The 26,628-nt window shown below is 31.3% G+C and overlaps 2 protein-coding genes across 2 annotated transcripts; one reads left to right on the forward strand and one right to left on the reverse strand.

Moving 5' to 3' along the window:
* Positions 1-16,237: 16,237 nt before the first annotated feature.
* On the forward strand, positions 16,238-16,633 carry HELRODRAFT_66857 (hypothetical protein; the record flags this gene model as incomplete). The annotated part of the gene is made up of 1 exon (XM_009024234.1): positions 16,238-16,633. A coding segment is annotated over one exon (396 nt), but the record flags the coding sequence as incomplete, so codon positions are not given.
* A 3,742-nt stretch (positions 16,634-20,375) lies between these two features.
* HELRODRAFT_67240 (hypothetical protein) lies at positions 20,376-25,438 on the reverse strand (the record flags this gene model as incomplete). Its single annotated transcript, XM_009024301.1, has 12 exons — positions 20,376-20,485; positions 20,719-20,816; positions 21,067-21,148; positions 22,902-22,994; positions 23,026-23,151; positions 23,207-23,301; positions 23,369-23,446; positions 23,599-23,738; positions 24,300-24,445; positions 24,625-24,736; positions 24,810-24,934; positions 25,243-25,438. Coding segments are annotated over 12 exons (1,401 nt in total), but the record flags the coding sequence as incomplete, so codon positions are not given.
* Between the last annotated feature and the right edge of the window lie 1,190 nt (positions 25,439-26,628).

Consider the following 26,628-nt stretch of genomic DNA (forward strand, 5'->3'; position numbering starts at 1 on the left):
AGTTATCCATAAATTAGTTAGAATTGATTTAATTAATAGAGTAAAAAGCATGAACAGGTTTTCCTTATCAGACCGAGCTTTTTGTTTTGAGATTCATTCAATAGCAACACAATGAGGAAAGGAATTTACGCGACGTCAGTTTTACAATAATTATATATTAAATGTGAAAAAAGGTGTGTGTGTATGTGTATATATATATATATATATATATATATATATATATATATATATATATACATTCAGGGGCAAATCTAGACAACTTTGACAGGGGGCCAAATATTTGAAAGTGTCTAAATTTTAACGGAGGGACCCAGTATTGTGGTAGTGTGGCTGACGACCTTTTCTTGCTTATCACGTTCAATTTTTGGTCGATTTTACACATAAAACGGTCCTTTTTTATGACTTTTATTAAAAAACTGGTCATAACGGGGGAGTCAGTGACTCCCTTTTCTTCCCAGATCTGCCATTGCTTCCATTCATACATACATGCAAGCATATATACACGGTGCAGGCCTTAACTTTTTTTTGAAAGGTCGGGCAAAGCTTTTAGACGCGCCATTATGTATGAAGGCTGGTAGCTTAACATTAATGAACAAGTACATGCGAGGCCAATTTGCTACATTTTAGATATATGCTAAAAAGATTTTTTAAATTAACTTTCATTCAAAGTGTAAAATTGAATTTTTTAACAATATATTTTATCGAAAACAAGTACATAAACGAACATTGCAACAATACTAGATGATTTTTATAACAGATGTTTTTATTACACAGATAACAAATTCTTGTTTTTAAATCAGAAAAACGTTGATTAATTTTATTATAATGTAATTGTTTTAGATATTTTGTCAGCAAAATCATTTATCAGGCTTGAAAAATCTAAATTTTCTGCTTTTCTTGCTCGATTGATAACTTGACCGAAGTGTTAAGTCGACCTTGCAACATAATGTTTCTCAAATTTCTTTTAATTAGATTCAATTTAGAAAAGCTACTTTTTCCATTTACAAAAGTTACAGATATTATATTGTAAGAAGAATGCGCAAAACAATTCATGTATTTGGATAGAACTCTTGTAAAGAATGTTTTTTAATAAAATTTAATACAATGAAGGATGTCATTTTTTCTACTTTTTCAACTTCTACTTCACCTATTTATCTTTAATAAAAAAAACTGAACACTTATTAATTCGTAACATAGCAAAGCACCATCAATATCAGACTTGAACACACGGATAATTTTTCTTGCAACTCTTTAAACAATTTCAAAAGTTCATATACGATGGGAAAATTATCCAAATTAAATAAAAAAAGCCTATATATTTCGAATCGTTCGAATAGTTCTTTATTTAATGATACACACGCGGTTAAAAATTCCTTTTTCAAGTTTATGTTTCTAATTCCATTTTTAGAAAAATTGGCATCGGCTGATTTAAAAAAAAGCGGTGTTGATTATGGACAATTGTTTTTTTTTTCATAAAACTCGTGCAACAAGAGCTGAAATTGAACAAGCGGACACATGCTATTTTTCTGGCACCAAAATTCGATCGAAGAATTCTTCTCCAAATGGGAAAATGCAGTCAAAACATGAAACTGTGCAAACGAGTCGTAGCTTATGACCAGTGTTTTGGGAATGTAGCCAGGAAACCACACCTGATTACTGTAGAAACTGTTACCAACACACGAGAGTTTGAAAGATAGAGCGTTGCGTAAAGAACGGTTTGAATGGGGAAAATGGATATATTCCCAACACAATTTGTTATATTTTTAATAAGACAAATAAAACATGTTTAAATATAAATTTTTTTAAATATTTTGAAAATGTTGTAAAATTTCTTGAATAAGTTGAATTATTTCTCGTAAAACATGTAATATTAATATTTGGTTGACTCACGAAGGCTAAAAATATTAAGGAATGATATAATCGTGCAAAAAATGATATATATTTATAATTTATATATATATATATATATATAATATAAGTGTGCGTGAGTTTGTTTGGGTGAGTGTGCGTGTTTATGTGTGTGTGAGTGTGTCTATGTGTGTGAGTGTGTGCATGTGTATGTGTAGATATGTGTATATATGTATATAAATATTGTATTCTAGGAGCGTTAACCAGGGTACAGCGGGGGTGTATGTGGAGGGGCACATATCTATGTGTAAGATGTCCATTCACTAGGCTGTTCCCTGAGACATGTGGCCACGCCCTATATGTGTATGGTGTGTGGCCATATTTATTTATGTGTCTATTTATTTGAGTGTGTAAGTGAGCGTATGTTTGGTTTCCAGATCATTTCATTTCATCGATTCTGTTTCTTCAGTTCTGTATAACAGTATTGTGATATGAATTGTAGTATGGTGCGTGTTTGTAAGTATGTGTGAGCGTGAGTTTATGTGTATGTATTTCATGACATTTCCGTTACATCTATAGTTAGAAATTTTAGTTAAGGGTGGCCTATCCACAAGTTTATCTTTTTTGGTCATCCTTCAAATCAAATAAACAAATAAACAAATACATATGTCAACATTTTAGCTTGATTGAATATTTGAGTACTATATAGTTCTTGAGTTCTTTTCCCATATATCTCCATATCTTGTTCTTTTGCACTGGCTACATATAAAATATAGAATAATTTTCAAAATTTGCACATTTATGTATAAGTCTCAATCTAAATTATTTTTTAAGTACTTATCAGATATATTAATTGAACCTAAACGCCCCGGTTTGCAATCGTCTTTTTGTTCTCACTTCTTAACTCGTGTTAAACACTTTTTTGCTAAATCTGAATTTGCTTTTTCTGGCCCTTTTCTCTGGAACTCTCTACTTTCTTCTCTGACTACTCCATTACTTACAAAGTTCAGAGCGGATCTCAAGACTTATCTGTTTGCATAAATCATTGAGGAGTGCTGTTGAACATCGTGGAAATTGCGATATATCCATGTATATATACCCATAACTCTATTGATTTATTGATCGACTTGATTTCAATTCCTATATAATTTTCCTGGTATTGAGAATTTGGTGGTATTTTCATCTATTTTTTCAATTAAAATTTGAATAATTTTTGAAATTAAGATAAAAATAATGAAGATATCAACTTTCTCTTTAATGAAATGATTTAAAAAATAATTTATTAATTTATTTCAAATACTTTTTGCTCTAAACTTAATTAAAGATGTCGCTGTAAACCAAACTTGTGACGTTTTCGTTCTTAATGGCAAAAAGTAGCTGTCTGGAAGTAGAAAATTAAAATCTATCAGCTTTGTCTAATAAGCGTAAATTGACGGTATTTTATAAAATTTTAAATGGATAGCAGCCAGTGTAGTAAAAAAGTTAACAAAAAAGTCAAATCTAAATTAGAAGCAAAGATGTCTTCGACTTCAAGTAACAAACTAAAGGAGTTACTCACATTGGGAGGTAATGATGTTTTATCAGATTTTACTGCCTCTTCAACTTTAAATGTGCCGGTTGAAGCCGATGAACCGATTTCCAACGAAACTTTCGATTGCCAGCTTTCGGAGAGTGATGATGAAGGATCTGATGTTAGTATTCATTGGGTTACTTGCCTCATAATTAAAAAATTTTAATTAAATTTAATTAATAGTTATTAGTTATTTATTTTATTAGTATATTATATTATAATTATAATATTATAATTATATACTAACATTTACATTACTTTTTTAATTTAACTTAGAAACTTTCTAAGTCAGAAAGTTTTTAAAATTTAATTAATTAAATCAATTTGCTTTATTAATTTATATATTTATTATTCATATCCATATCGTAAGTAACAAGAAACTTCTAATTTTTTTATTTAGAGAATTATCTTCTTAATGACAATTTTATAGTGATCATTCTGGTTTTTCAAAATTTTGGCTTTTAATTTTTAAAAATAATTCCACCATCTTCTGACCACTAATAAACAGATTGAATTTCAAGAATCAGAAAGTTTATATGAAACTTCAACCTCGTTTTTATCATCTATGAAAGCTCTCCAAAGTATTGATCTTCAGTCTGTCGACCCAGAGACACGAGCTCGCTTACAAGTTTTATTAGAAGCAGCAGGTAATTTATATTTATAATTTATGTACATCTTTTTTCTTTCAAGCAATAATAAACTTTGTTATATATCATTTTAATTTAAAATTTTTCGTTCATATGTTGAAACAAATTCAAATTACAGTTTTAAAAGTTTGCTAAGTCAAAAAACAAAAATTGCTATCAGTTATCATCTGAGGTGTCATGAAATTTTTGGTAAAATAATGAACCATTTATTTCATTTACAGTTTGAAAATAATATAACAATTGTAATTAATCATTTAAAGATTATTTATTGATTTTTTTCAGATTTGGTCAAGTTAAATTCTGTTGATGGTGGTTTAATTGCAAATCAAAAATTAATAAAGAAACTGACCTCTTCTGTCAGTGAAGCACTGGATGAGGCTGCAACTGCTCTGATAAAAATGCGAGAGGATCAAAACTTTGCTAATGAGACCAAGTATGGCATATTGTTCTTTTTTTCTAGTTAATCAGGTCATTCAAATTATTTTATGATATTTGAGTTTCTGTGAGTAGTATTGTTATGTGACTACATTACTAATAAAACTAAAACATTTCACTATTTATTTAATTTTAGTAATCACAATTCTTTGGTTTCTTGTTCAACAAACAATGAATGTGACGGTATGGTCCTTGGCTCTCAGCATCAAAATCAGCAGATGCTAAAGCAGGATTGCATGATTAGCCGAACAAACGAGGAGGGCGAAAGTCTTTTGTCTATGGCGGCTTCTTCCGGCTATTATGAATTATGTCAAGTAAAGAAAAGATTTTGTTTATAACTATTTAGTATGTAATCATAATTGCTTAAAGTGTCATTTACTATGAATTGTTACTTGTTAAAAGTAGATGAACAAGTAAGCAATAGATTTACACTTTTTTCTCTACAAAATAGGTGTTGCTAGCCACAAACGCCGATGTTGAAGACCGAGGAGTGAAAGGAGACTGCACGCCATTGATGGAAGCCTCACGGCGGGGTTTTGTTGACATCATCCAACTACTCTTGCACAATAAAGCATGCGTCAATGCTAAATCTGCAGCTGGTATGCTTTTTCTGTTTATTCTTTTATCATGTTTGTTTTGTTTTAGATGTCGTGGTTTCAATACTGAACTAGGTTTTTTTCCATTTCAAGAGGACAGGCTGTTTAAATAAGTAATAGAGTATGTGTGAATGCTAACATTTTATTTCTGTTGTTTATGTCATAACTATTTATTAGTTAGCTGGTCTGAAATTAACAATTGTTTATTGAAGCTTTTGTTACATGCTGTTTGTTTTATATTACTCATATAATATGGTACATCAAATAAAACATCATCTTGATCTGTTTAATAATGTGGTGTAAATAGACATCTTTTCCTTATTACACATGTTTTTTTGTTTTAATCATTTTATCGGCTTAAGATACCTTATTTATTCACATGTAGATTTTTCTGTTTGTCACATATCTGTATTAACATTGATTCATTGTTTTAAATAATTTGAAAGGCAAACCTTCTGAATGAATGTAATTGAGATAAGAAATTAATTTGTTCGCCTTAGGAAACACAGCCCTACATTATGCAGCTTCTGGCGGACACGAGCAAGCTGTGCATATTCTGATCAAGGCAGGAGCCAAGGTAGAGGTCATTAATGGAAATGGTCATTCACCTCTGATGGAAGCAGCTAGTAATGGTCATGTTGGAGTGGCCAAGTTGCTGGTTGAAAACGGGGCTTTTGTAAACACTTACTCAAGTGAATTCAAGGAATCTGCACTAACTCTTGCTTGCTATAAAGGTTTGTTTATTAAACAACTATACCATCATTCTGTGTTAATAATTTTATACATATTTTTATGATTTTTCATCTTTTAATTGGCTATAATTCTCCAGTTTCACTAAATCAACATAAGTTGATAAATTCTTGGAATGCAAATTTTTTTAAAACTAGTTTTATACACATGTAAATTTTTAAAGGACACACAGACATGGTGCAGTACTTGCTGAATGTTGGTGCTGACATAGAACACAGAACTGATGAGGTGCACACTGCCCTTATGGAAGCCTGTATTGATGGTTTCATAGATGTTGCTCGTCTACTCCTAGACAGAGGAGCTAAAGTATTCAATTAATACATTTTAGCATGCATATAAATTTTTTTTGTTGTATTTTGCATCATACTTTCAAACTTTCCACTAAATGATAAATAACTATCAATATCTCAAATTATTATTCTCATTACCAATAAAAATGTTTGCATCGTTTTTTTTCTTAGTGAAACACGTTTAATAAATTTATGCTCAAAAATAAAAAATGGAATGAGACTTTTGTAATGCAATCACTAGCGGAATGAGAATTTTGTAATGCAATGACTAACCATTTTTAATGATGTTGAAAAATTGACAAACAAAACTCTGTCATCAAGCCTGTCATCTCTTATTCAAATGAGCACATGTTCTGATAATTATATCAGATACAGAATGAAATTGAATTGTATAATTCAAAATTGTTTATATTTGTTGTTAGCCAAATAATCTATGCAATAGTAATTATATCATAATAATTGCTTATAACAGTTTGATTTTCAAAATTTAAACAGCTAATTCATTGCACCATTATTTGTCAGCACAGTTGTTTTTCATTAAAAACAAAATAACGAAATTGTACCATGTCATTAGGACACAGATGCAATTAATTGACAATTTTTCAATATTGTTTTAAAACCATCCTTATCAGCATTAATATGATATTTTTTGTGAGATATGGTTTGATATATTTTTGTCATATAAGTATTTTATATATATATATATATATATATATATATATATATATGTATATATATATATGTACGTATTTTTTTATTTAGATGACCTTACCGCCTGAAGGTTTTGAAACACCATTGACATTAGTAGCTTGTGGGGGACATGTTGAGCTAGGCAATTTGTTATTGTCAAGAGGAGCAAAAGTTGATGAGAGGAATGATGAGGGCTACACACCTCTCATGGAGGCTGCCAGGGAAGGACATGTGGAAATTGCAGCTCTCTTTCTCAACCATGGTTTTGTTTTATTTATTTTTATAATTTATATTTCAAACTTTATTCAATTTTTTCTTTCAGTAGTAGTCCAGTTCAGTGCTCTGCAAACATTTTGTTCCCACAGACCAGTCTTGAATGTAATTAACACGACGTAAACAACCACCAGACAAATTGTGCAAAAACTTGTGTGCACGCATAAACACATACACACACACACACACATGTTACAATTTTTAAAAAAAATAAAATAGGAATAAAATATGTTTAAGCATTTTGAAATAAAAATTTTTTGTGTCAACGAATAAGCTTGCAAATTTTTATCATTTCCTCTAAGTGTGGTTTAACAGGTCATGCTTTCTTTCTCATGCTAGTTATATTTCGTATGACAGTTATATTTAATCATTTTTTATTGTCTTGCTGTTCAATTCCAAGCTGAGATTTTGTTGATTAATTTTCAACATTTTTGGCAGCTGGTCCTGGACTAGCACCGGTCGACGAACCACCACTTTGCAGAACACTGATCTGGTTCATTTTGCCCGCATTGATTGATTGTCTTTTTATACTTTTAACATTGCAATATTTAACAGGGGCCGATATCAATGCATTTACGGATGATTCTCGTGAAACAGCTGTCAGCTTAGCATCTTGTGGAGGGTTTTTAGATGTTGTTGAATTTTTATATCAAGAGGGGGCAGACATGGAATTTGGTGGATCTACTCCCCTCATGGAAGCAGCTCATGAAGGACATATTGATGTTGTCAAGTTTCTCCTTGGTGTTGGTCAGTTGACTGATCATTAATATCAGTTATTCAAATATATTGTCAAAAATGATTTAAAATCTTCTAACATATTATTTTCATTAATTTAAGTTCAAACAACTTTTTTTTCATTAGTGTATTTGTAATTGTCAGAATAAGGAATAGAATATTAGTTGCCTTCATCTAGACAGTTGTTTTAACATTTACTTATCTCACTTCTTTGTTCGAGTTTATTTTTTGCTTACACAAGTTTTGGCTGTTTTCTTTTTCTGTCATAATACCACCCCAATTTAGTTAGTACCTATATTGAACAGCCAAAGAATAGGCAATGTTGAACAACCTTTCCTTGTCATATTTTCTTATGAAATATAAATGGGCTTTTTCTATTTCAACTTGCTACACTTTTATGTTATCCATGAAATTGGTCAAATGTATGGTAAAGTGATCCTAATATTTGATCTTCAAAATGCTAGGTGTTAATGTAAATGCAGTTGGGCAGATGGGTGACACTGCACTTTCATGTGCTTGTGAGAATGGCCACACAGAAGTTGCTGAAATTTTGCTGAAAGCCGGTTCCAAATTGGTTTGTATCTAAAATGATTATTTCAGTTTTCTTTTAGCATTATTTTACAATGTAATGTATATTAAACAATTTAATCAACACAAAAATTATGCCTTTTAGCCAAAATTTATGTTGCTCACTTTAAAAATTGAAAAATTTCTGCTTATTATTTACTATTTAGAGCACCGAGTGCCCCAAATAGGATTTCCTGATATTATCAAATAAAGGCGCCAATAAGTGCTTTGTAAAGTCATATCTAGTAGAGCTGCTTTTTTACTATATAGCCAAATATCTTGCAATAATATCCGGCTGGAGTCGAACATGACCAGATTGTGAGAAAAGGCCGGTGCTAATTAGTATTCATATAATTAGTGAACAATAATGTTTTGGAATGTTATATATCCTCTATTGAATTGACAGGAACATGAATCAGAGAATGGCAAAACTCCTCTCATGAAAGCCGCTCGAATGGGGCACTTGGCTACCGTTCAGTTTCTTGTCAACCAAGGTAATATGCAATTTATATTCTGTGTGATTTGCCTGTTATTATATTTTTTTATTAACCCTTGACACAGATTTGTTTGCAGGAAATGTTTGAACTGCATTGTTTGAAAATCAATTTATCCAGGTTCATCAGTTAATAAAGCCACGACAAACAATGATCAAACTGTCCTATCATTTGCTTGTGTTGGTGGGCATTTGAAAGTGGTTGAATTCCTACTGAAACAGGGAGCTAATGCAGCCCACAGACTCAAAGTTTTAACAATTTTTCTATTGATTATTTTTATTATTAATTATTTAAAAAAAATTTCTTTACTACAACTACTTTACTATATGTGCTCTAATAGTATGTATGATTAATTTTTTTTATTTCTGAAAGGATGGCTCTACAATGTTGATAGAAGCAGCCAAAGGTGGACATGCTCAAATTGTCAGTCACCTCCTGGATTGGTCCATGATGCTCCATTCTGCTGATTCAAACAAGGTTATTCAAGTTTATCGACACTTACTTGTTCGTTCATCTTAGAATTTGCAGCCAGTTGTTATCAATACAGTTTCATGATACAGTTATAAGATTATAAGATTTTTATGTATTTTTAGGTTTTTTAAAAAATCTAAAAATATTTTTTGAGCAGAATATAATATAACCTAATTTATCAAATTGAATTATAAATATAATTTTAAAAAATTTTCAGCTCAATAAACAAGAACAAATTTCGCCAAACAAAAAGACAGTTATAATTAAGCAACAACAACTGCAGAATCAAAAAATGCTGAAAGAACATCATGTTGATAATACAGTACAGCAAACAGGTTCTTTTCAAGTTCTTAATCTATTTATTATATAAACAGATCATTTTCTTTATTTATGCTTATGTTTTTTACCTTATGATTTCAAAATTCATTATTAGCGGTTCCCAAACTACCAAATGAAAAGCAAAGTACCAAACAACAAGTTGCCGTTTTGAAAGATCCAGCTGCTACAACATCTGCATTGACGTCGTCGTTGTCTCCACCAACGCCACCAACAACCACATTGGATGAAGCCAGTTTGGCATTTGTCAACAAGACAACACTGCTTTCAGATTTTTTATCAAAAGCTGATTTTGATTTACTATCAACATGTAGAGTATCAAAAGTGAAAGAACAATTAAAAGACGTGCTAACGAGCATTATGAAGGTAAGCGCCTATTTATTTATTACAATTCTTTTTTCAATATTTTTCAGCTCCATCAACAACAAACATGCGTAGTATGTAAATACAATGTATCAAACCAATTGTATGTGGTAGGCAGGGATCTCTTTGCACTGCACCATTACGCCATCGCATTGCCAGCCTATCTACCAATTACTGATGAATTTCCCTTTATAGATTTCGTTTTTATATTTTATTTAATATTTAATTAGTGACGTATGAATATTTTTTATTTTAAAAATATTCATTAATAAAAATATTTACTGTTTATTGGAGGTTGATTTGTGTAGGTTATCTCCTGAGGAGCAGGACATGAAACAAAAGCAAATAAAAATGGCACTACAGCAGCTTGAAGATGCATCAGATCATCTGACCAGCGAAAATGAATTTTCTCTGATTGAGGATGGTGAAATGGAAGACGATGCAGTGGAAATAGACAATGAAGAATATGATGAAAATGATGTTGAAGATGATGAGGAAATCATTGGATTAAAAGTGAAAAAGTGTGAGCAAGAAATTTTGAAACTAGAAAAACAAGTTTGTTTTTTCATTTGACAATTTTTATAATTTGATACTTACAAGCTTTATTCCAGTATCATTTTCTATTTTAAATTTTTATGAATGATTGGCTTTGCTAAGTTAACTATATCAGCAATTTGTTACAATTTTTTTTTGACTCAATTATCAATTATATTACTATCAATACTCTGATTAAACAGTTGGTGCAAGTCCATGATACATCAGAAAATTTAACAATCTGAGTCTATTATAAAATAAATGTTAAATTAGTTTTTTTTTGTTTGAATCTTGTGGAGATTATGTTAAAGTTTATTTATTATGTTTTTTTTAAATTGTATAAAAAGATATTTTAAAATTTTTTTCTTGAAGCTGGACAATGCATCTATATCAGGAAATGAAATGCCAATAACAATGAAGGCAGATGAAGAAAGCACACCAAGAAAACTTCAGATTACTCAAGCAACAACTAAACCTAAAATAATTGAAGAAGATGCAAAAAATGTTGAAAAACGTTCAACAAAACTGATACAAAGTGATAAACTCCAAGCTGGTGAGAGTGTGAGGCAAGAAGGCGATGGATGTTCAGCTGGTATGGACAGTGCAGTTCATGATTTAAGTGGTGCATCATCTTCTTTATCCTCGTCATCATCTTCATCATCTTCAGCATCGGAAGTTGAAAAGTTTGAAGATGCTTGCTTCTGTTGCTGCACAAACGAAAAGTTAATAGGCTTTGTTTCTGGTTTACTTTTTTATGAACATTTTTCGGTGCAAAAATTGTAATTTAGGTGTAATTTTTTGTTTTTTTTGAATGTTAAACGTTCATTGCTTGTGTTACCTTTTCGTTTGATGATGTTAATATGCATCTTATAAAAACAATAATCATACTTTTATTAGATGACAGTAAATTTCAAACAAGTTCTTATTATGAGTTACTTCATTCCTTTCCTTTAAGTTTTTGCTTTCTGAATTTTTTGTTTTTTCATTTTTCCTAATAATTTGATCTGCAGAGCAACTTTCTTGACATGCAGTCCTACCCACAATTGGCCCTTCTTTATTATAATGAAAGTAAAATTTTATTCACCACTGTATTTTGATGCTGGTTCACTCAAACGTTTAACTAGTCTTGTCCATTCTGCAGATTTTTATTTTTTTTTTAAGTTTACCTCTCTATGAACTCCCAATTTATTTAGTGCCGGTTTTGCTTAACACTTCTGAATTTTCAATTTTGAAGGATAGTTTTCATGATAATTTTATAGATCCTGCTATTATCTGTAGTTGTTTGCTTGATATTTGTTTTTCCTCCTTTTTTTATTGATAATTTGTTGACATTTCAGTACTATTTTTTTTCCTTCTACCTGATACTAAGTTTTTTAAAAATATATCTTCTGTGTTCTTAGCATATAAAATAAGTTGACATTGAGATCTAAATAAATTCTTGGGAGAATATGGTTAAAATTGTGGAGCGCTGTAAACATTTTTATTACATATTTTATAACAAAGATGTGATAAGAGAGGAAGATACAAGTTTTTAATAGCTCTCTTTTTGACCGGTAATTTTATACGGGGTAAAGAAACGTCGGGAATGTAATTAGTTCATTAGTAACTTTGCTTATAATTTGGCTTTAATGACTGAAATGGGACAACAATTAAATGAGACTTAGAAGAAATAATTTGTGATTTTTAAGTAGAAGAAATGGTGGTTAATTTGAACAAGATTATTTTAGATCATCGTTTTATGTTTTATTAAAAAATTATTTTAAAGACCTGAAGCATCTGTAGACAGAGGTGAAAGCACTGAAGGTAAAAAGAGGGCATGCATTAACAAAACTGATCAAGAGATTCTAACTTCAACCAACAATGTTTCAGGTGCCTGATGATTTCAATCTTGCTTCGATTTTATTTGTTGTTGTTTTTTTAACATTATTATGATTGCCTCGATAGGTACTTCAACATGCAACTCTTCTTCAGCTTGTGCTGCAGTCTTGTCGTTGGGATCAAAGTCTAGCCAACCAGCCATCAATTTAAAAAGGGACAGGGAAGCATTTTCTGAAAGTACAGCTTGCAATGAAGCCACTGATGAATCACCAAATGCATCTTTGCTTCCATTTTCGTCATCTTCTACGTCAGCAACAACAATGACGATAACAACAACAACAGCAACTACGACAAATCAATCGATTGTTTTAAATTCACTTGCACCACATAACAGAATCATTGCCAAAGGTTTGTTAAAATGTTTTGCTAAAAAGTGATTGAAAAATGAAACATAAAATTTAACGTTTGAAGGACATAGAAAACTGCCACAAAAGCCCAAAGTACCAACTGCAGATCAAGCATCATCATTTACTACCACAAACAACTTTGCAACAGTGAATTTACAGTTGACATCATTTGACTATACTTCTCCATTCACTGGAGTCCAACAACAACAGCAGCAGCAACAACAACAACAATCTCAATTTTTGCACAACAACAATTTTAACATGACTAACTCATGCAGTAAGGTTGAAATGGTGGCTCAGAAAAACTTTTTTGACATGTTATGTTATGAGGAAGATGCTGGTGTTCCCATATTTAAAGAAAGAAACACAAGAATTGAGCACGAGGAGATTCCAATCTTAAAGCACAAACAAATTATACATCACATTGACCCATTAAAGGTTAGATTTTTTTTTAAATTAAATTGTTTTAACATAGTTATTGTAAAAACCAAACTGTTTAGCATTTTATACAATTTTGATTTGGTTTTAAGAAAAATTGGACATTTGTTAAATATAGTGTGAATTATTCCAATGATGCAAATTTTTATATTAATGTGTTTTATAACTGGTGCACGTAAACAGAAATTTTGATGTTGCCCCAGTAATGAATTACGTTGTTAATGCTACAATATCTTATCTTTGGACTGATGTGATTCATCAAAAATGAATTAATGCTTTTAGCTCAATTAATTTATTCTTGCTTTCCAGTCTTTTGCTGTACTAAAACCTTTTTTATGCTTCTTCAGAACTTCGAAACTATAATTACCAGTATTTTATATTCTGATTGAGATAAATGTTAACAAATAAAGCATTGAAATGTGATTATTGTATTTGCATGACAAATATTTTGCAAGTTAAAAAATGTTTGAAGAAACACATAGCCAATTTAAAAACATAATCTAATAATTATTTTCATATATGCACTAAACAGTGAACTAATTTTACTCACTAGATGGATATTGTTCCTCCTGTTACAAAGTCTCAGTCAAAAATTGCAAGTGGTCATGCAAATTTAAATTCTCTGAGCATTCACCAGCTGCAAAATGTTAAACCGATGCAGCAAGAACTCATTCAGAAGGCCAAACTCTGGAAGCAGCAACAAGAACAGATTTTGAAAAATAGTCAACATTCATCACAGCAGCAACAACAAATGGGCATAAAAAAATTATCTAGTACAACTTCCATAAAAAATTTACAGGAAAACAATGTTGCTAAAATTGTTTACACCAAAGCCAAACAATTTACTTTAAATGGCGGAAAAAATGATGGAGGGAAACTTCTGTCATCCGTTAAAAAATTTCCTAAAACGTCAAACAGGATCTCTAGTCACAAGGAGCATAGAGATCAAAACAGGGACGTAACAACTTCCGTTTTTCCCACCATAGAAGTGAATGCTCAAACAGAGGCCAACCATGATACGGCTTTAACTCTGGCAAGTGCTGGTGGTTATTTTGAATTGGTATCATTGTTATTAACAAGGGGAGCCGATGTCGAACACAGAGACAAAAAAGGGTTCACGTCTCTAGTATTGGCCGCTGCAGCAGGTCACTTGCAAGTTGTTAATGTTCTCTTGGAGCATGGAGCTGATGTTGAAACACAACTTGAACAAACTAAAGATACTGCATTGTCATTGGCTTGTTCGGGGGGCCGACATGAAGTTGTTGAAGCTCTTTTAAGACATGGTTTGTTAATTAGTAGTGTTAAATTTATTTTTATATTGTTTTATAACATATAATTTGTAATTGTAATTGAACACACAGGTGCTGATAAAGAGCACAGAAATGCATCAGATTATACCCCGTTGTGTTTGGCTGCTTCTGGAGGACATGTTAGCGTAATCCGTTTACTGTTACTGCATGGCGCTGAAATCAATTCAAGAACGAGTAGTCGATTAGGAATATCCCCACTCATGTTGGCTTCTATGAATGGTCACACGGAAGCTGTAAAATTACTGTTGGACATGGGTGGTGATGTTAATGCTCAAATTGAAACCAATCGTAATACTGCTCTTACACTAGCATGTTTTCAAGGTAGACATGAAGTAGTAGAATTGTTAGCTGACAGAAAAGCTAATCTTGAACACAGGGCCAAAAAAGGTTTGACCCCTTTGATGGAGGCTGCTGCAGGTGGATTTGTGGAAGTGGGGAGGGTGTTGTTAGACAGGGGAGCAGATGTCTGTGCTGTTCACGCCAGCTCGACTAGAGATACTGCTCTCACTATTGCCGCTGACAAGGGTTAATTACATTGCTTAATTTTTAATAATTATTTTTTTTATTACAGCGTATACATTTTTATCATAAAAAAAAGGTCACTTCAAATTTGTTGAACTTCTGGTTTCACGGGGTGCTCCTGTTGATGTTAAGACAAAAAAGGGTCACACACCTCTTTGGTTGGCTTGCAATGGAGGCCATCTCGAAGTAGTTCAGCTGTTAATAGATTATTGTGCAGATCCAGATAGTTGTGATAACAGACAAATCTCATGTCTGATAGCTGCTTTTAAAAGAGGTCACGTAAAAGTTGTTCGTTGGCTAGTTCGTCATGTGACTCAGTTGCCTTCGGATCAAGAATGTGACAGATGCATGGCTCAGATAGGAAATGATAAAGATCTTCTGAAACGTTGTCAGCAGTGCAAGGAAATTATATACAACGCAAAAGAAAAGCAAGCAATGGAAGCTAATAAAATAGCCAATAGTCTTCTTCAAGAACTTGCTCAAGAACAATCAATTGTCGAAAGTAAAAAAGCAGCTGCTTTGAGGAAGAGACAAAAGCGTAAGATGAAGAAGAAAAAATCAAAAAATACATCAGCATTTGATGCTAATGATGAAAATGCAGCTTTGGATGAAGACAATCAAACTGATCTAAATGCATTGGAAAAGAGATCGACTGACAGCATTGAAAACAAATGTCTAACTGAAAAAGCATCAAAATTTAAAAATGTCCAGGTAGACCAGAGCAGTAAAAATAAGAAATGTGATGTTAATATAAGTATGAAAATTGATAATCAAACTACAGATCGAGATAAAAAATTAACCAACAGCATGAATGTTACTTTATCTAATGATCAATCAGAAACTAGCTCTTCAGATGATTCAAATAAGCTTGTTAAAAATTATAATCAACTGCCCAAGTCCACATCATTATCCGTAATCAATTCAAACACTTCCATTTATAGTTTGCATAATAGTCAATCAAACGATTCTTCAGCTGATATGAATTCTTTGGATTCTCTGACATCCTATGCTCTGCCGAGCAAACAATCATTTTTACTTTCAGATTACTCTACTATGTTAACAAACATTAGTGATTTGGATGATTTTCGACTGGAAAAAGAAACTAATGCTTCCCCTCTCCGTTCAACTAAAAATTTATCGTCAATGTTATCATCCCCATCTGGAGTGAATGCTGCAGCAGCAAATGAGCAGTTACTGCTTGTGTTATCTAAGGAACAATCAGATGTTGACTACCTGAATGCAGCTAAAAATGAACCAAATTTATTCAGTCATATTTCAAGTCACACTGCAAAAGCATTTAAAGTGGGCTCAGCTGGTAAGGCAAGTGGCGGCAATGGCACTTATAAATCATCTAAAACAAAAGAAGATGGCTGGAAGGAAGTTTCTAGAAAATGTAAAAAAATAAATGTTCCAGCGAAATGCATAAGCCGATTAATTGGGCGAGCAGGGTGCAACATAAATGCTATCAGAGAATCATCAGGAGCTCATATTGATTTAGATAAAATGAAAAATTCCTCTGATGGTTTAATCACTTTGAAGGGTTCTCCAGAAGCTATATTGTTGGCATCAAAACTAGTTGAAGCGATTATTAACGATTCAGATACAGATATTGAACAGCTCATAAGTTATTATAAAACAACTTTGAACATGAAAACTAATGTTAATGTTAAACCACCAGTTACATTTTCCCAAACAATTCAGACTACTATCTCAAGCAGTCAAAATTCGTCTGATGTCTCGCCTGCAAATCATAATGGGCACACAAGATCAACAAACTCATGTGGGTCTTTGTTACTTTTTTCCAATAATAAAACTAACAAAAATAATAACCAAATTCAGTACAACACAAAAATGGTGGGCGTTTCTAAAAACAATTCAGTTTTACACGACAAAATTTCATCCAACAGCTTATCTATTGCATCCTTTTTATCTACCCAAACTATTACCACAAACTCAAATGCAGCAAAGAAAGAAAACGTTGTAACATCAGTTTGGAAGATGCCTTCATGTGAAGTCTTTTCAGAATCAAAGGCTTCCAATCATCAGCAAAAAGTTGAGAGTTTGAAAGATGTTCAAAGTGTTGCTGAAAATAAATATGATGAAGTTAATCTAACATGTAATACAGAAGACAAATATAGTTCCAAAAAAATTGCTGAAAATTCAATGTATAATAATTCCTATCCCATGGAATCAACGGAAAAATGTCACCTTGAAACTCAAAAACCTTTGAATGATGTAAGTGAATCAACTTTGGAAGCAGACACAGCGTCCAGACCCCCTGTAACATATGATGATAACACCATAAGTTTAACGTCTACTAAAAATGTTGCTACAACCTCCTATTCTCAGCATTCACTTGGAGGTCTTATAAATAGTGACTTTTCTCCATTCAATAACATTTTAAGCACTGTAACTGAATCATTCTTGCTCGGTAAAAACAAAGAACCTAAAAAAGATTTTGCATCAGTTGCTGCTTCTAGTTTGGTTAATCAAGGAATTTCGTCATCGTTGTTATCCTCTTCTTCGTTGATGTCTAGTTTATCCCAACGGGCTTCAACTACTGATCAGATGAATAATTCTGCTTTACAAGCTAAAGCGCCTGGTTTTAGACCAATTGGATTTGGTACGACTCATCAACAGCAACGAAAAAATACTTTTATAGCTTCTGTCAGTCCTATGCCAACTACAGATTCTAATAATAATTCTGGTAGAAGAAAATTACTTTTTGAGGATGACAAAGAAGCTAATAAAACCACATCTTTTAATTTATACCCCAACCAAAACGTTAATATAATTGGTAATAATGAAAGTAATCAACAAAATATTGGTATTATAGGAAGTGGACCTTTTGCATTGAATAATAATTTAAAGTCTTCTGTCAAGCCATTAGAAATAAACAAAAAATCTGAGCACAACAAGTTGAATCCAGAGGCTCCTAATTTTACCTCAATATTCGCATCGAAAATGTGCGCATCCTCTGCCCACCCAAACAGCCATTTGTTTTTAAATAATGAAAGTTCTAGACTATTACACCCAGTTAAAACAATCTCTCACATGTCAACAGGACCGACTTTTAATCCTTTAATTGGCAATGAAAGAATGATGTCATCTACTCTACCAACAGCCACAAATGGAACATTTGATAATTCTAATTCATGCTCCTCCAACACATCGGTTCTTTTTGGATTATCTAATCATCTGTGGAAATTCGGCTCGAGAGATTCTTATATGTCAGACGCTGACCCTATACAAAATGAATTGACACCATTTCCTGATGCCAGTACTTTGTACAACCAATCTTATATATATCCTAAATTTTATGGAAGTTAGTTTTTTTTATATTTTCGTTAAATCTTAAGCTATACCCAGAATTTTAATTTAATTTTATTAATTTTGAAGAAGAAATTGAAAATGATCCAACTGGTACAAAAATTGATTTCCAAGGAGAATCATTCAACAATATTAACCATTATGGGCCTAGTTTGAGATCTTTTAACAAACCAAATACCATGATGATGGGCGATAACAATGTTGACTATTTCATGCCACAGACTGCTGTTTACCCTGTCAGACATGAAACTCTTGATCAGGTTACTAGTATATTTTGTAGGCTTTTATGGCTGTTAACAAATCTATGTGGAATCAATCAGGCTGAGAGAATATGCTGTATAATTTTGTAATATTTTGTTTTTATTGATGATAACAATGGTACTTTTTGACACTGAAAATATTTTTGTAATTTTTCAAGGGCATCAACCAGTCTTACGGCCAAATGGTAAATCCTCATTTAAATTATCCTATACCTCAAACGGAAATAAATAGGGTAGAAGGACATTCATCAAAAACATTTATGATAGCAGCCACAAATGAACCACATGTTAGCGTTTTTAACATTTAAAATATTAATGGTATTTTAATGCTAATTAGTAGGACCTGTTCTTTGCCATAGAATGTCAATTAACTAAAACAACTTTCCAAGTCATTGAGAGCTCACAATCTCAAATATTATATTATAGATAGTATTTATGACAATGGTTTAACAGCCTCCATATCTTTTTTTCTCGCAGTGGCTACCTATGAAATATAGAATATTTTTTAAAGTTTGCGCGGTAATAAACAAGTCTCAATACAAATTATTTAAGTATTTATTTGATTTTGACTAAATCTAAATGCTTTGGCCTACGATCTCGTTTTTCTATTCTTAAATCCTTGTCCCCCTTAACACTCTCACCACTCTTTCGGTCTTTTTTTTTCCTGGAACTTTCTCTCTCCTTCTTTAACTATTTTTCCATCAAAGTTCTGAGCGAATCTTAAGACCCAGTTGTTTGCATAATTCATTGTGGAGCACTGTTTAATATCGCAGAAACGGCGCTCAAGTTAAAAGCTTGGTTTTTATTAATTTTTAAAAAATTGAGTTCTATGATAATGACCATCTTTCCAAATCTGACGGTGAACTGGTGAAGCTTTAGGTGCTTTTCAGGCAGTCGATGCTTTTATTAATTTATAGTAATTATTGTTGGACACATCATTGTAATGTTTAAAAACGAATTGCAAAACGCAAAAATTAATTTTTATAATTTCCAAGGAACCTAAAAGCTTTAATTAAAAAAGAGTTTTTGGTTCTTAAAATAACACAAAACAAGTTTCTCAAGGACACGATTTTCAACTTTAAACCACATATCCACTACTTTTAAATGTTTTTTTTTTACTTTAAGATCACCTAACGCATAAAACAAGTACAAATTCTATCTTGCAGGTTGGTTGGCAGCCATAACAAAAACAAGCAAGAACGTTATTTACTAGTACAGTTGAAAATTGTTGATTTAATTTATAGTTTGTTAAATCTATTAATCATATTGTTATTTACACAAACTTAGCAACACGAGCAAGTTTTTGTTATTAATTTCTTGCATGCAGCTGGTGTATTTGTGTTAATAATAATTATTATTTTTGCCATAATTAAAATTTTATTGGTTCGAGTGAATATTCATGATCAGGTTTAATTTAATTTTTTATTCTCTGATGCGTTGCGAATATCATGTTTATTTATTTGAATTAGACATCTTTGTGTTTAAGTCTTTTTATTATATCGGTAAGCAAAAATATAAAAATAAAAACTTTTGCAAATCAAACCAAACATAAATATACTCACCAGCCACAAATTTTAAACAATCGATGCAAATCAAAACTTAAACATAAAAACGTTATAATGAAAGTGTAAACGCTAGAGGTACGCTAGAAGGTGCAGATAAGGATGTCCTGGAAAGCTTTAGTCATTTGTTCATTCCCCTGGAGCTTTATTAGCGGACGGCCAAGTCTCGTTTTCTTTGTCGAGGAGTTTTGCATCGTCAAACGTTTTTATTTTCATGTTAGGCATATAACCTGTCATCGCTTTTTAAAAATTAATATCAAGATTTTTAAAGTTGAGCTAGTTTCAAAGTTTAATTTTGATATCGTAGAGAGCTAAAAAATGTGTGCTGCTACTAGTATCTATAACCTGTCATCGCTTTTTAAAAATTAATATCAAGATTTTTAAAGTTGAGCTAGTTTCAAAGTTTAATTTTGATATCATAGAGAGCTAAAAAATGTGTGCTGCTACTAGTGTCAATAAATTTCAAACAAACCGTTTTCTAGTCCTTCTTTTCCACCTGTTAGTGCTCCAATGGGTAGCATGCCATTGGGCGTTAGTCCTTTCAACACTACCAAAGATTCACTTTCTTCCCTGTTGTTATGGATGGATAAATTATTGTTTATAATCAAGAACTAGCTGGAGAAATCGATAACTTCAGCCCCAAGCTAACAGATATTCAATGATTGGTCTATATGTGAAACTGTTTTTAAATCCATTACTTCATTGTTGGAACCGTTTAAGTTTTTGCGACTGATTATATTTTGAAGTGAAAATCGAAAAAGCTAACTTGCAATGCAAATATAATGCAGAAGATAAAAAATTGTGTTTTGAAAATATTGACCTGAGTATTTTGAACATTCTGCTCATTTTACTGATGACTCTCACTTTGCTCTGGATGGCGGCTTTTTTCTTTTCAAGATCCTCTGAACAATTTAATTACACGTTGTAAACAGGTAACATGTTGTAAACAGGTAACATGTTGTAAACAGGTAACATGTTGTAAACAGGTAATGTCATGTATGAATGGGACGGATCCAAGGAGTCAAGATTTGTGGTATCCGGATATGAGTGATGGGTTCGTAAGTATCCGGATATAAGATGTATGCGGGCTTATGATTAAATATATATTGGATAGCAAAACAACAAAAATTATCTTGGGTGTAAGCAGTTTGTAATTTTTTTTACTTTCTGATAATGATAACAAGCATAGAAAGACAGCAATTTTTATCCGGTTCTCTGGGCATGAAATAACACGCCTAATTTGTTTAAGAAAAAGTTTTATTTTTGAAAATAGGTTATACGTAGAAAAAAATTGTTACCCTTTTTATCTTGAGATAAACCTTTTCCCGAGTCAATTGTACTGTACATCAGTATGCACTTCAAAGCATCAGTAACTATAAATTATGTGAATATAAAACCATTTTTTTAACATAATTTCAATTGATATTTCAATAATTTTATTGTACCATATTTGGCCTAAGGACTTAGTATAGAACATGATGAGGTTGTGTATAAATCCAATAGAAGCATATTTTCAAATAAGTCAATTTATAACCGTCTCCGTAATTATAAAAGCGGTGATTACAAAAAATCAATATTACAAAAAATCAATAAGTTAAGTAAACAATTGAAAAGTTATCAATTTAACTTTCAAATTTTGCATTGAAAACATCATGAAAATCTTAGCAAAATATTGATGTTAAAATGGAGAGCGATTAAACTGAATCACATATTGAATTTGGTAAGCAATTTGTAACACCAAACCCTCATAGTCGTAACACAGATTAGAAGTAGTTATATCAATGTTCGTTTAGCGTCCAGAGACCCAGTTCCCCCGAGGTAGGACGTTGTTTTCTTTGCCATCAATTTTTGCCATCAGTTGTATCCATTTCATTTAAATTTAGAGCTTTCATGTCTTGCTCAATTGTTTGCGACCAGGACTTCTTTGAACGGCCTTTGGGACGTGTGCCAAGTACTTCAACATCTGCAAGAGAAGTTATGGCACTGTTTCCACTTCGTTTGACATGACCAAACCACCGCAGACGGTGTTGCCGGCATTCGTCCTTTTTATCATCTAAACCAGAACGACGCAGGATTTCGGTAGATTTGATGTGGTCCTTAAGACTAATTCGTTGCATCCATCGGAACATTTTCATATCGTTATACACAAAAATTAAATTAAGTTTGATTTTTTTTATTTAACTCTTCAACTATAAATTAAGACTTGTGCAGAGGTTGGTGAATATGAAAAAAATATCCAACGCTTCACTATAAGTTGAAACCGTTCGAGAAAATGGTTGTAACTAGAAACTTTTGTTGGGGGGGTGCCAACAAATTTGTCAGGTTTGTTGAATTTGTTTTCCTTATTCCACTTGCCTTTTTAATAATTTTCAATTTGTTTTTTTTTCCAAAAAGTCACGAAATGTTATATTGTTATAGGAGGATAACACTTCAGCCCCGCCTCAAACCTTCCCTCATAATTTTCAGTATAACATCACAAAATCAAAGTTTTCAACTTTTTTGAAAACTTTGGGGTGAAAATAAAACCTTGCATTCTCCCTGTTTGTGTCGAGAATGACATTCTTATTTTGCGAAAAAGATTAAAGAAACAGTATCAATAATGGATGAATAAATTCATTAACAAATAAAAACAAATAACATTCTCAAGCATATAACTCAATAACTGATTGCCTATTTGGTCTGTGTGAAGCTGTGGTAAATATTCATCTGAACAAGTTTTCACTGCATTGATCTGCGGAAGTGGTGTAGCTGTTAAATGGATAATGAATAAATTATAAACCTCGTTCTCCAATGAACGGCAGTGACCAAGAGAAGGCATCCATGAAGTTTGGCAACCAGTAGGGATGCACTGAATCGGTGAACTGCTCTATATTTAATTTCTTTTTGTCGTATTTTATTATGGCAGCTGTGTGAAATAATTTTTTCACGTTAATATTAAAAATTAAAAATTAAAATTCTACCTTTATTGTGATACACGTCCAAATAGTTTGGAGCAGAAAATATAGTCATCAATGCAGGAAAGCCAGTGGTTGCATGCTTCTTGTACATCTGATAGCTAAAAAAATAAATTTACAATTGAAAGTAATATAAATTGAAGAATGATTTGAAAACAATGATGATACCCAGCATCTTGAGCCTCATGTGCTCTGATGACAGAGAGAAGCAGATTCTCATTCAAGAAATTCACAACAGCTTGGTACCTGATAAAATTGATGACTAATGCATAAAAGTTTATTTTAGTTTTGTGTGCAGCATAAAAATATCCAAGTACACTGCACAGTACATACATGTATTATGTATAACTTATTCTATAAAAATAATTTAGTTGTGTAAAATATTTTAAATAACTAACGAGTATCTATAAGAACAACCTCTACTGGTATTGATCAGAAAGAGATCTTCATATTTCTCATTGCCAAAATCTTCTGTGGGATCTGCCCAGAGTAAATCACACATAGGACCCATGGCCGGGGGTTCACTGAATCTGTATATCTTTACATGAAATAATATAAAATGTATTCTTGAACGTTTAACAACTTATTCAATTACTTTATATTTTTGACTGCACTGAGGAACTTAACTTGTCGTTTTATATACGTAAATATATATCAGGCATTGACGTCGAAACGCCAGCAAATAAATTAATCTAAAATAATGGCTCTTGGAAATTTGATTCGCGATTTGGATTATGAACGTTAAAATGCTGATAAGAAAGTAACAAATCCTAAAGCTGAAGTACATGCGTGGTGAATATGTTAACATGTATTATTATGTTCGTGAACGTAATCATACATCAAGAGTGGTGATGTATGATTCGAACATTTTCAATCTATGGTTAATTTTGTAAAAATGTAAGGTATAACAAAATTATTCTAATTTAGCCAGAAATGAAAATTATGTGAAGTATTTGAGAGATATTGGGCTGGTAAGAAGACTGATTCTGGAAATTTTAATATAGAAAGTAGATATTTTAAAATAAATCTGGTTAGTTTGGGTTAATGTTAACCATTAAGTTAGTGGTATAATTAAAAATAAAAAATTAAATGTTTCAACCATCTTAATATCCTGCAGAGTGTGAATGTGTGGAGATAAACCTCCATGTATGCACAAAAATTGTTTGTTCACAAGAGCACCTAATGGCAAAGCATCAAATGATTCCATAACACTGTCATAAATTTTTTCACTGTACTTTATCATACCTGTAAAAAATAGATTATTTTATAATTTTCTTGTAGAAGAGACTCTGATGAAGGGCAAAATAGTTTAAATTTTATAAATTTATAACAAATCCTTCTTATTTCAAAGAATTATATATATCTTTACAGGAAATTATTAAATGAACATTTAAAAATAGATTACCTCAACTGATGGTACTAACATTCTAGCTTGAAAGAGAAGTGAGCAGTTAAATGGCGACATTCATGGTTGCCTCTCAGCAGGAAAAATGACAGAGGAAAATTAATTTTTATGGCATAAAGATATAAAACACACTGCAAAATTACAGAAAATTAAAATATTTTTATTGAGATTTTTTCAAAAAGTTAGATATAGACTTTTACATACTTCTATGCTGAAATATCCTCTGTCCACATAATCACCAAGGAACAAGTATCTAACTTGACTGGGTGGTCCACCAATTTCAAACAATTTCAGTAAATCAAAAAACTGACCGTGAACATCACCACAAACTTAATTAAAGGGTATAAAAAAGTTTCAAAAATAAATTGAATGATGATGTGGTGAGATTTGGCAGACCAATATTTTATTATTAGAAATACTATATTCATAATATAAACCACTGACAGAAAGATGATGATAAATCAAGTAAAAAGTAAAATAAATGCAGAATTAAGAAAAAAATTAACTCTAGGTTTAGAAAATTAGAAGAGATACAACCGTTAAAACACATACAGTAAGCAAGTACATGATACAACAAAGAGAGAAAGCGTTTACTTAAAATCTGAATTTGAATTCATCTGCAAACAAACTAACTGACTTGTTATTGGGGCTTCTACTTCAAGTAATGTTGGTTCTTGCTTTAAAAGTTGTTGAGCATCCTCAATAATCTGTAAAGCTGCTTTCTGAGTTATTCTACCTTCTTGTTGGAAATGATTTTTCATCAAAGCAAAGCTTGGCTTATTGTCTTTATATAAATCAGAAATATCCAAGCGATTTGTTTTAGGATATGGAATGCCTTATAATTGTTAACATTTGAAAAATTACTATTTTTATTATCTGTTTATCACAACTCAACTCATTCACCTTATTTTTACACTCACATTACTTTATAAACTAAACTATAAAATCTTTGTTCTGATTCAACAAATGTCAAATTAGAACTAATTGTAGGCTTTATTAATTTATTTTTATGGCAAAATAAGCTGTAATTTCAAACAATACCTGAAATGTTTAAATACAAAAAATAAAAAAAGATTAAAAAAAACAAAAACTGAATAACTATTTAATAAAAAACTTATTCAAAAAACTTAAGTTTAAAACTTTAAAAGATCATATTTTAGTTTTGTGTATGTATGTCACTATAGTACTATGCTATAGTATATTGTATTCTATTAAAAATCAATATTTCACATTTTAAATCCCTTATTATATTATCATATTATTATTATTATAGAGAAAAATATTGTTAATAATTTGATCAGTGAAGGATTTAAAAAATTGTTTTTAGGGTTTTTTTGATAATTTTTAGTATGAAAATAATAGTTGTTACTTGTTAATAGTTTATATTTTAATATTAATTTAAAATACAAACAGTCTTTACATTTACACTCTTACACTCAAATACCAATGAATAATTTTATACTTACTGCTGATAGGACGATCGGCGTTTCCAGGTTTAGCCATTATCAGATTCTGACTTTTTAAATTTTTTTACAAATTAGTATGAAAACTGATGAAAGGACAGACGAAACGCTAAATTTAAATTAAAACAAGTTTAAAACTGACTAGAGAAGAACCAGGGATGAGCCGTTTATTATAACTGACTTGTTTTCGGGCTTGATGTATAAATGGTATAGATAATCATATACATAGAACAAATTGCACATAATTGTGACTCTTACAACGTTAAAATTTAATTTAGAATTATGTAATATATAACCAAACAGAGAATTTTGCTTTATTAAAAGTTACTAATATACTTTAATTTATTAACAAGGTAAATAAGATCATTGTTTAAGTGTAAAATAGTACAAATCCAAACGATAAAAGCCTGTGCTGGACTGATGCATAACAAATTCTGTCTAAAATATTAAATTATCATAATATTCAATATAACGATGAGTATTTTGTAACGATGATAGCTCATGGTTTAACCACTATCGTAAAGTTTTTTTCTCTTAAGTTTAAATAAGATTAAAAGGTC

Source organism: Helobdella robusta, assembly GCF_000326865.2.
Source record: "Helobdella robusta unplaced genomic scaffold HELROscaffold_4, whole genome shotgun sequence".
In the NCBI taxonomy this organism is placed as follows: Eukaryota; Metazoa; Annelida; class Clitellata; order Rhynchobdellida; family Glossiphoniidae; genus Helobdella; species Helobdella robusta.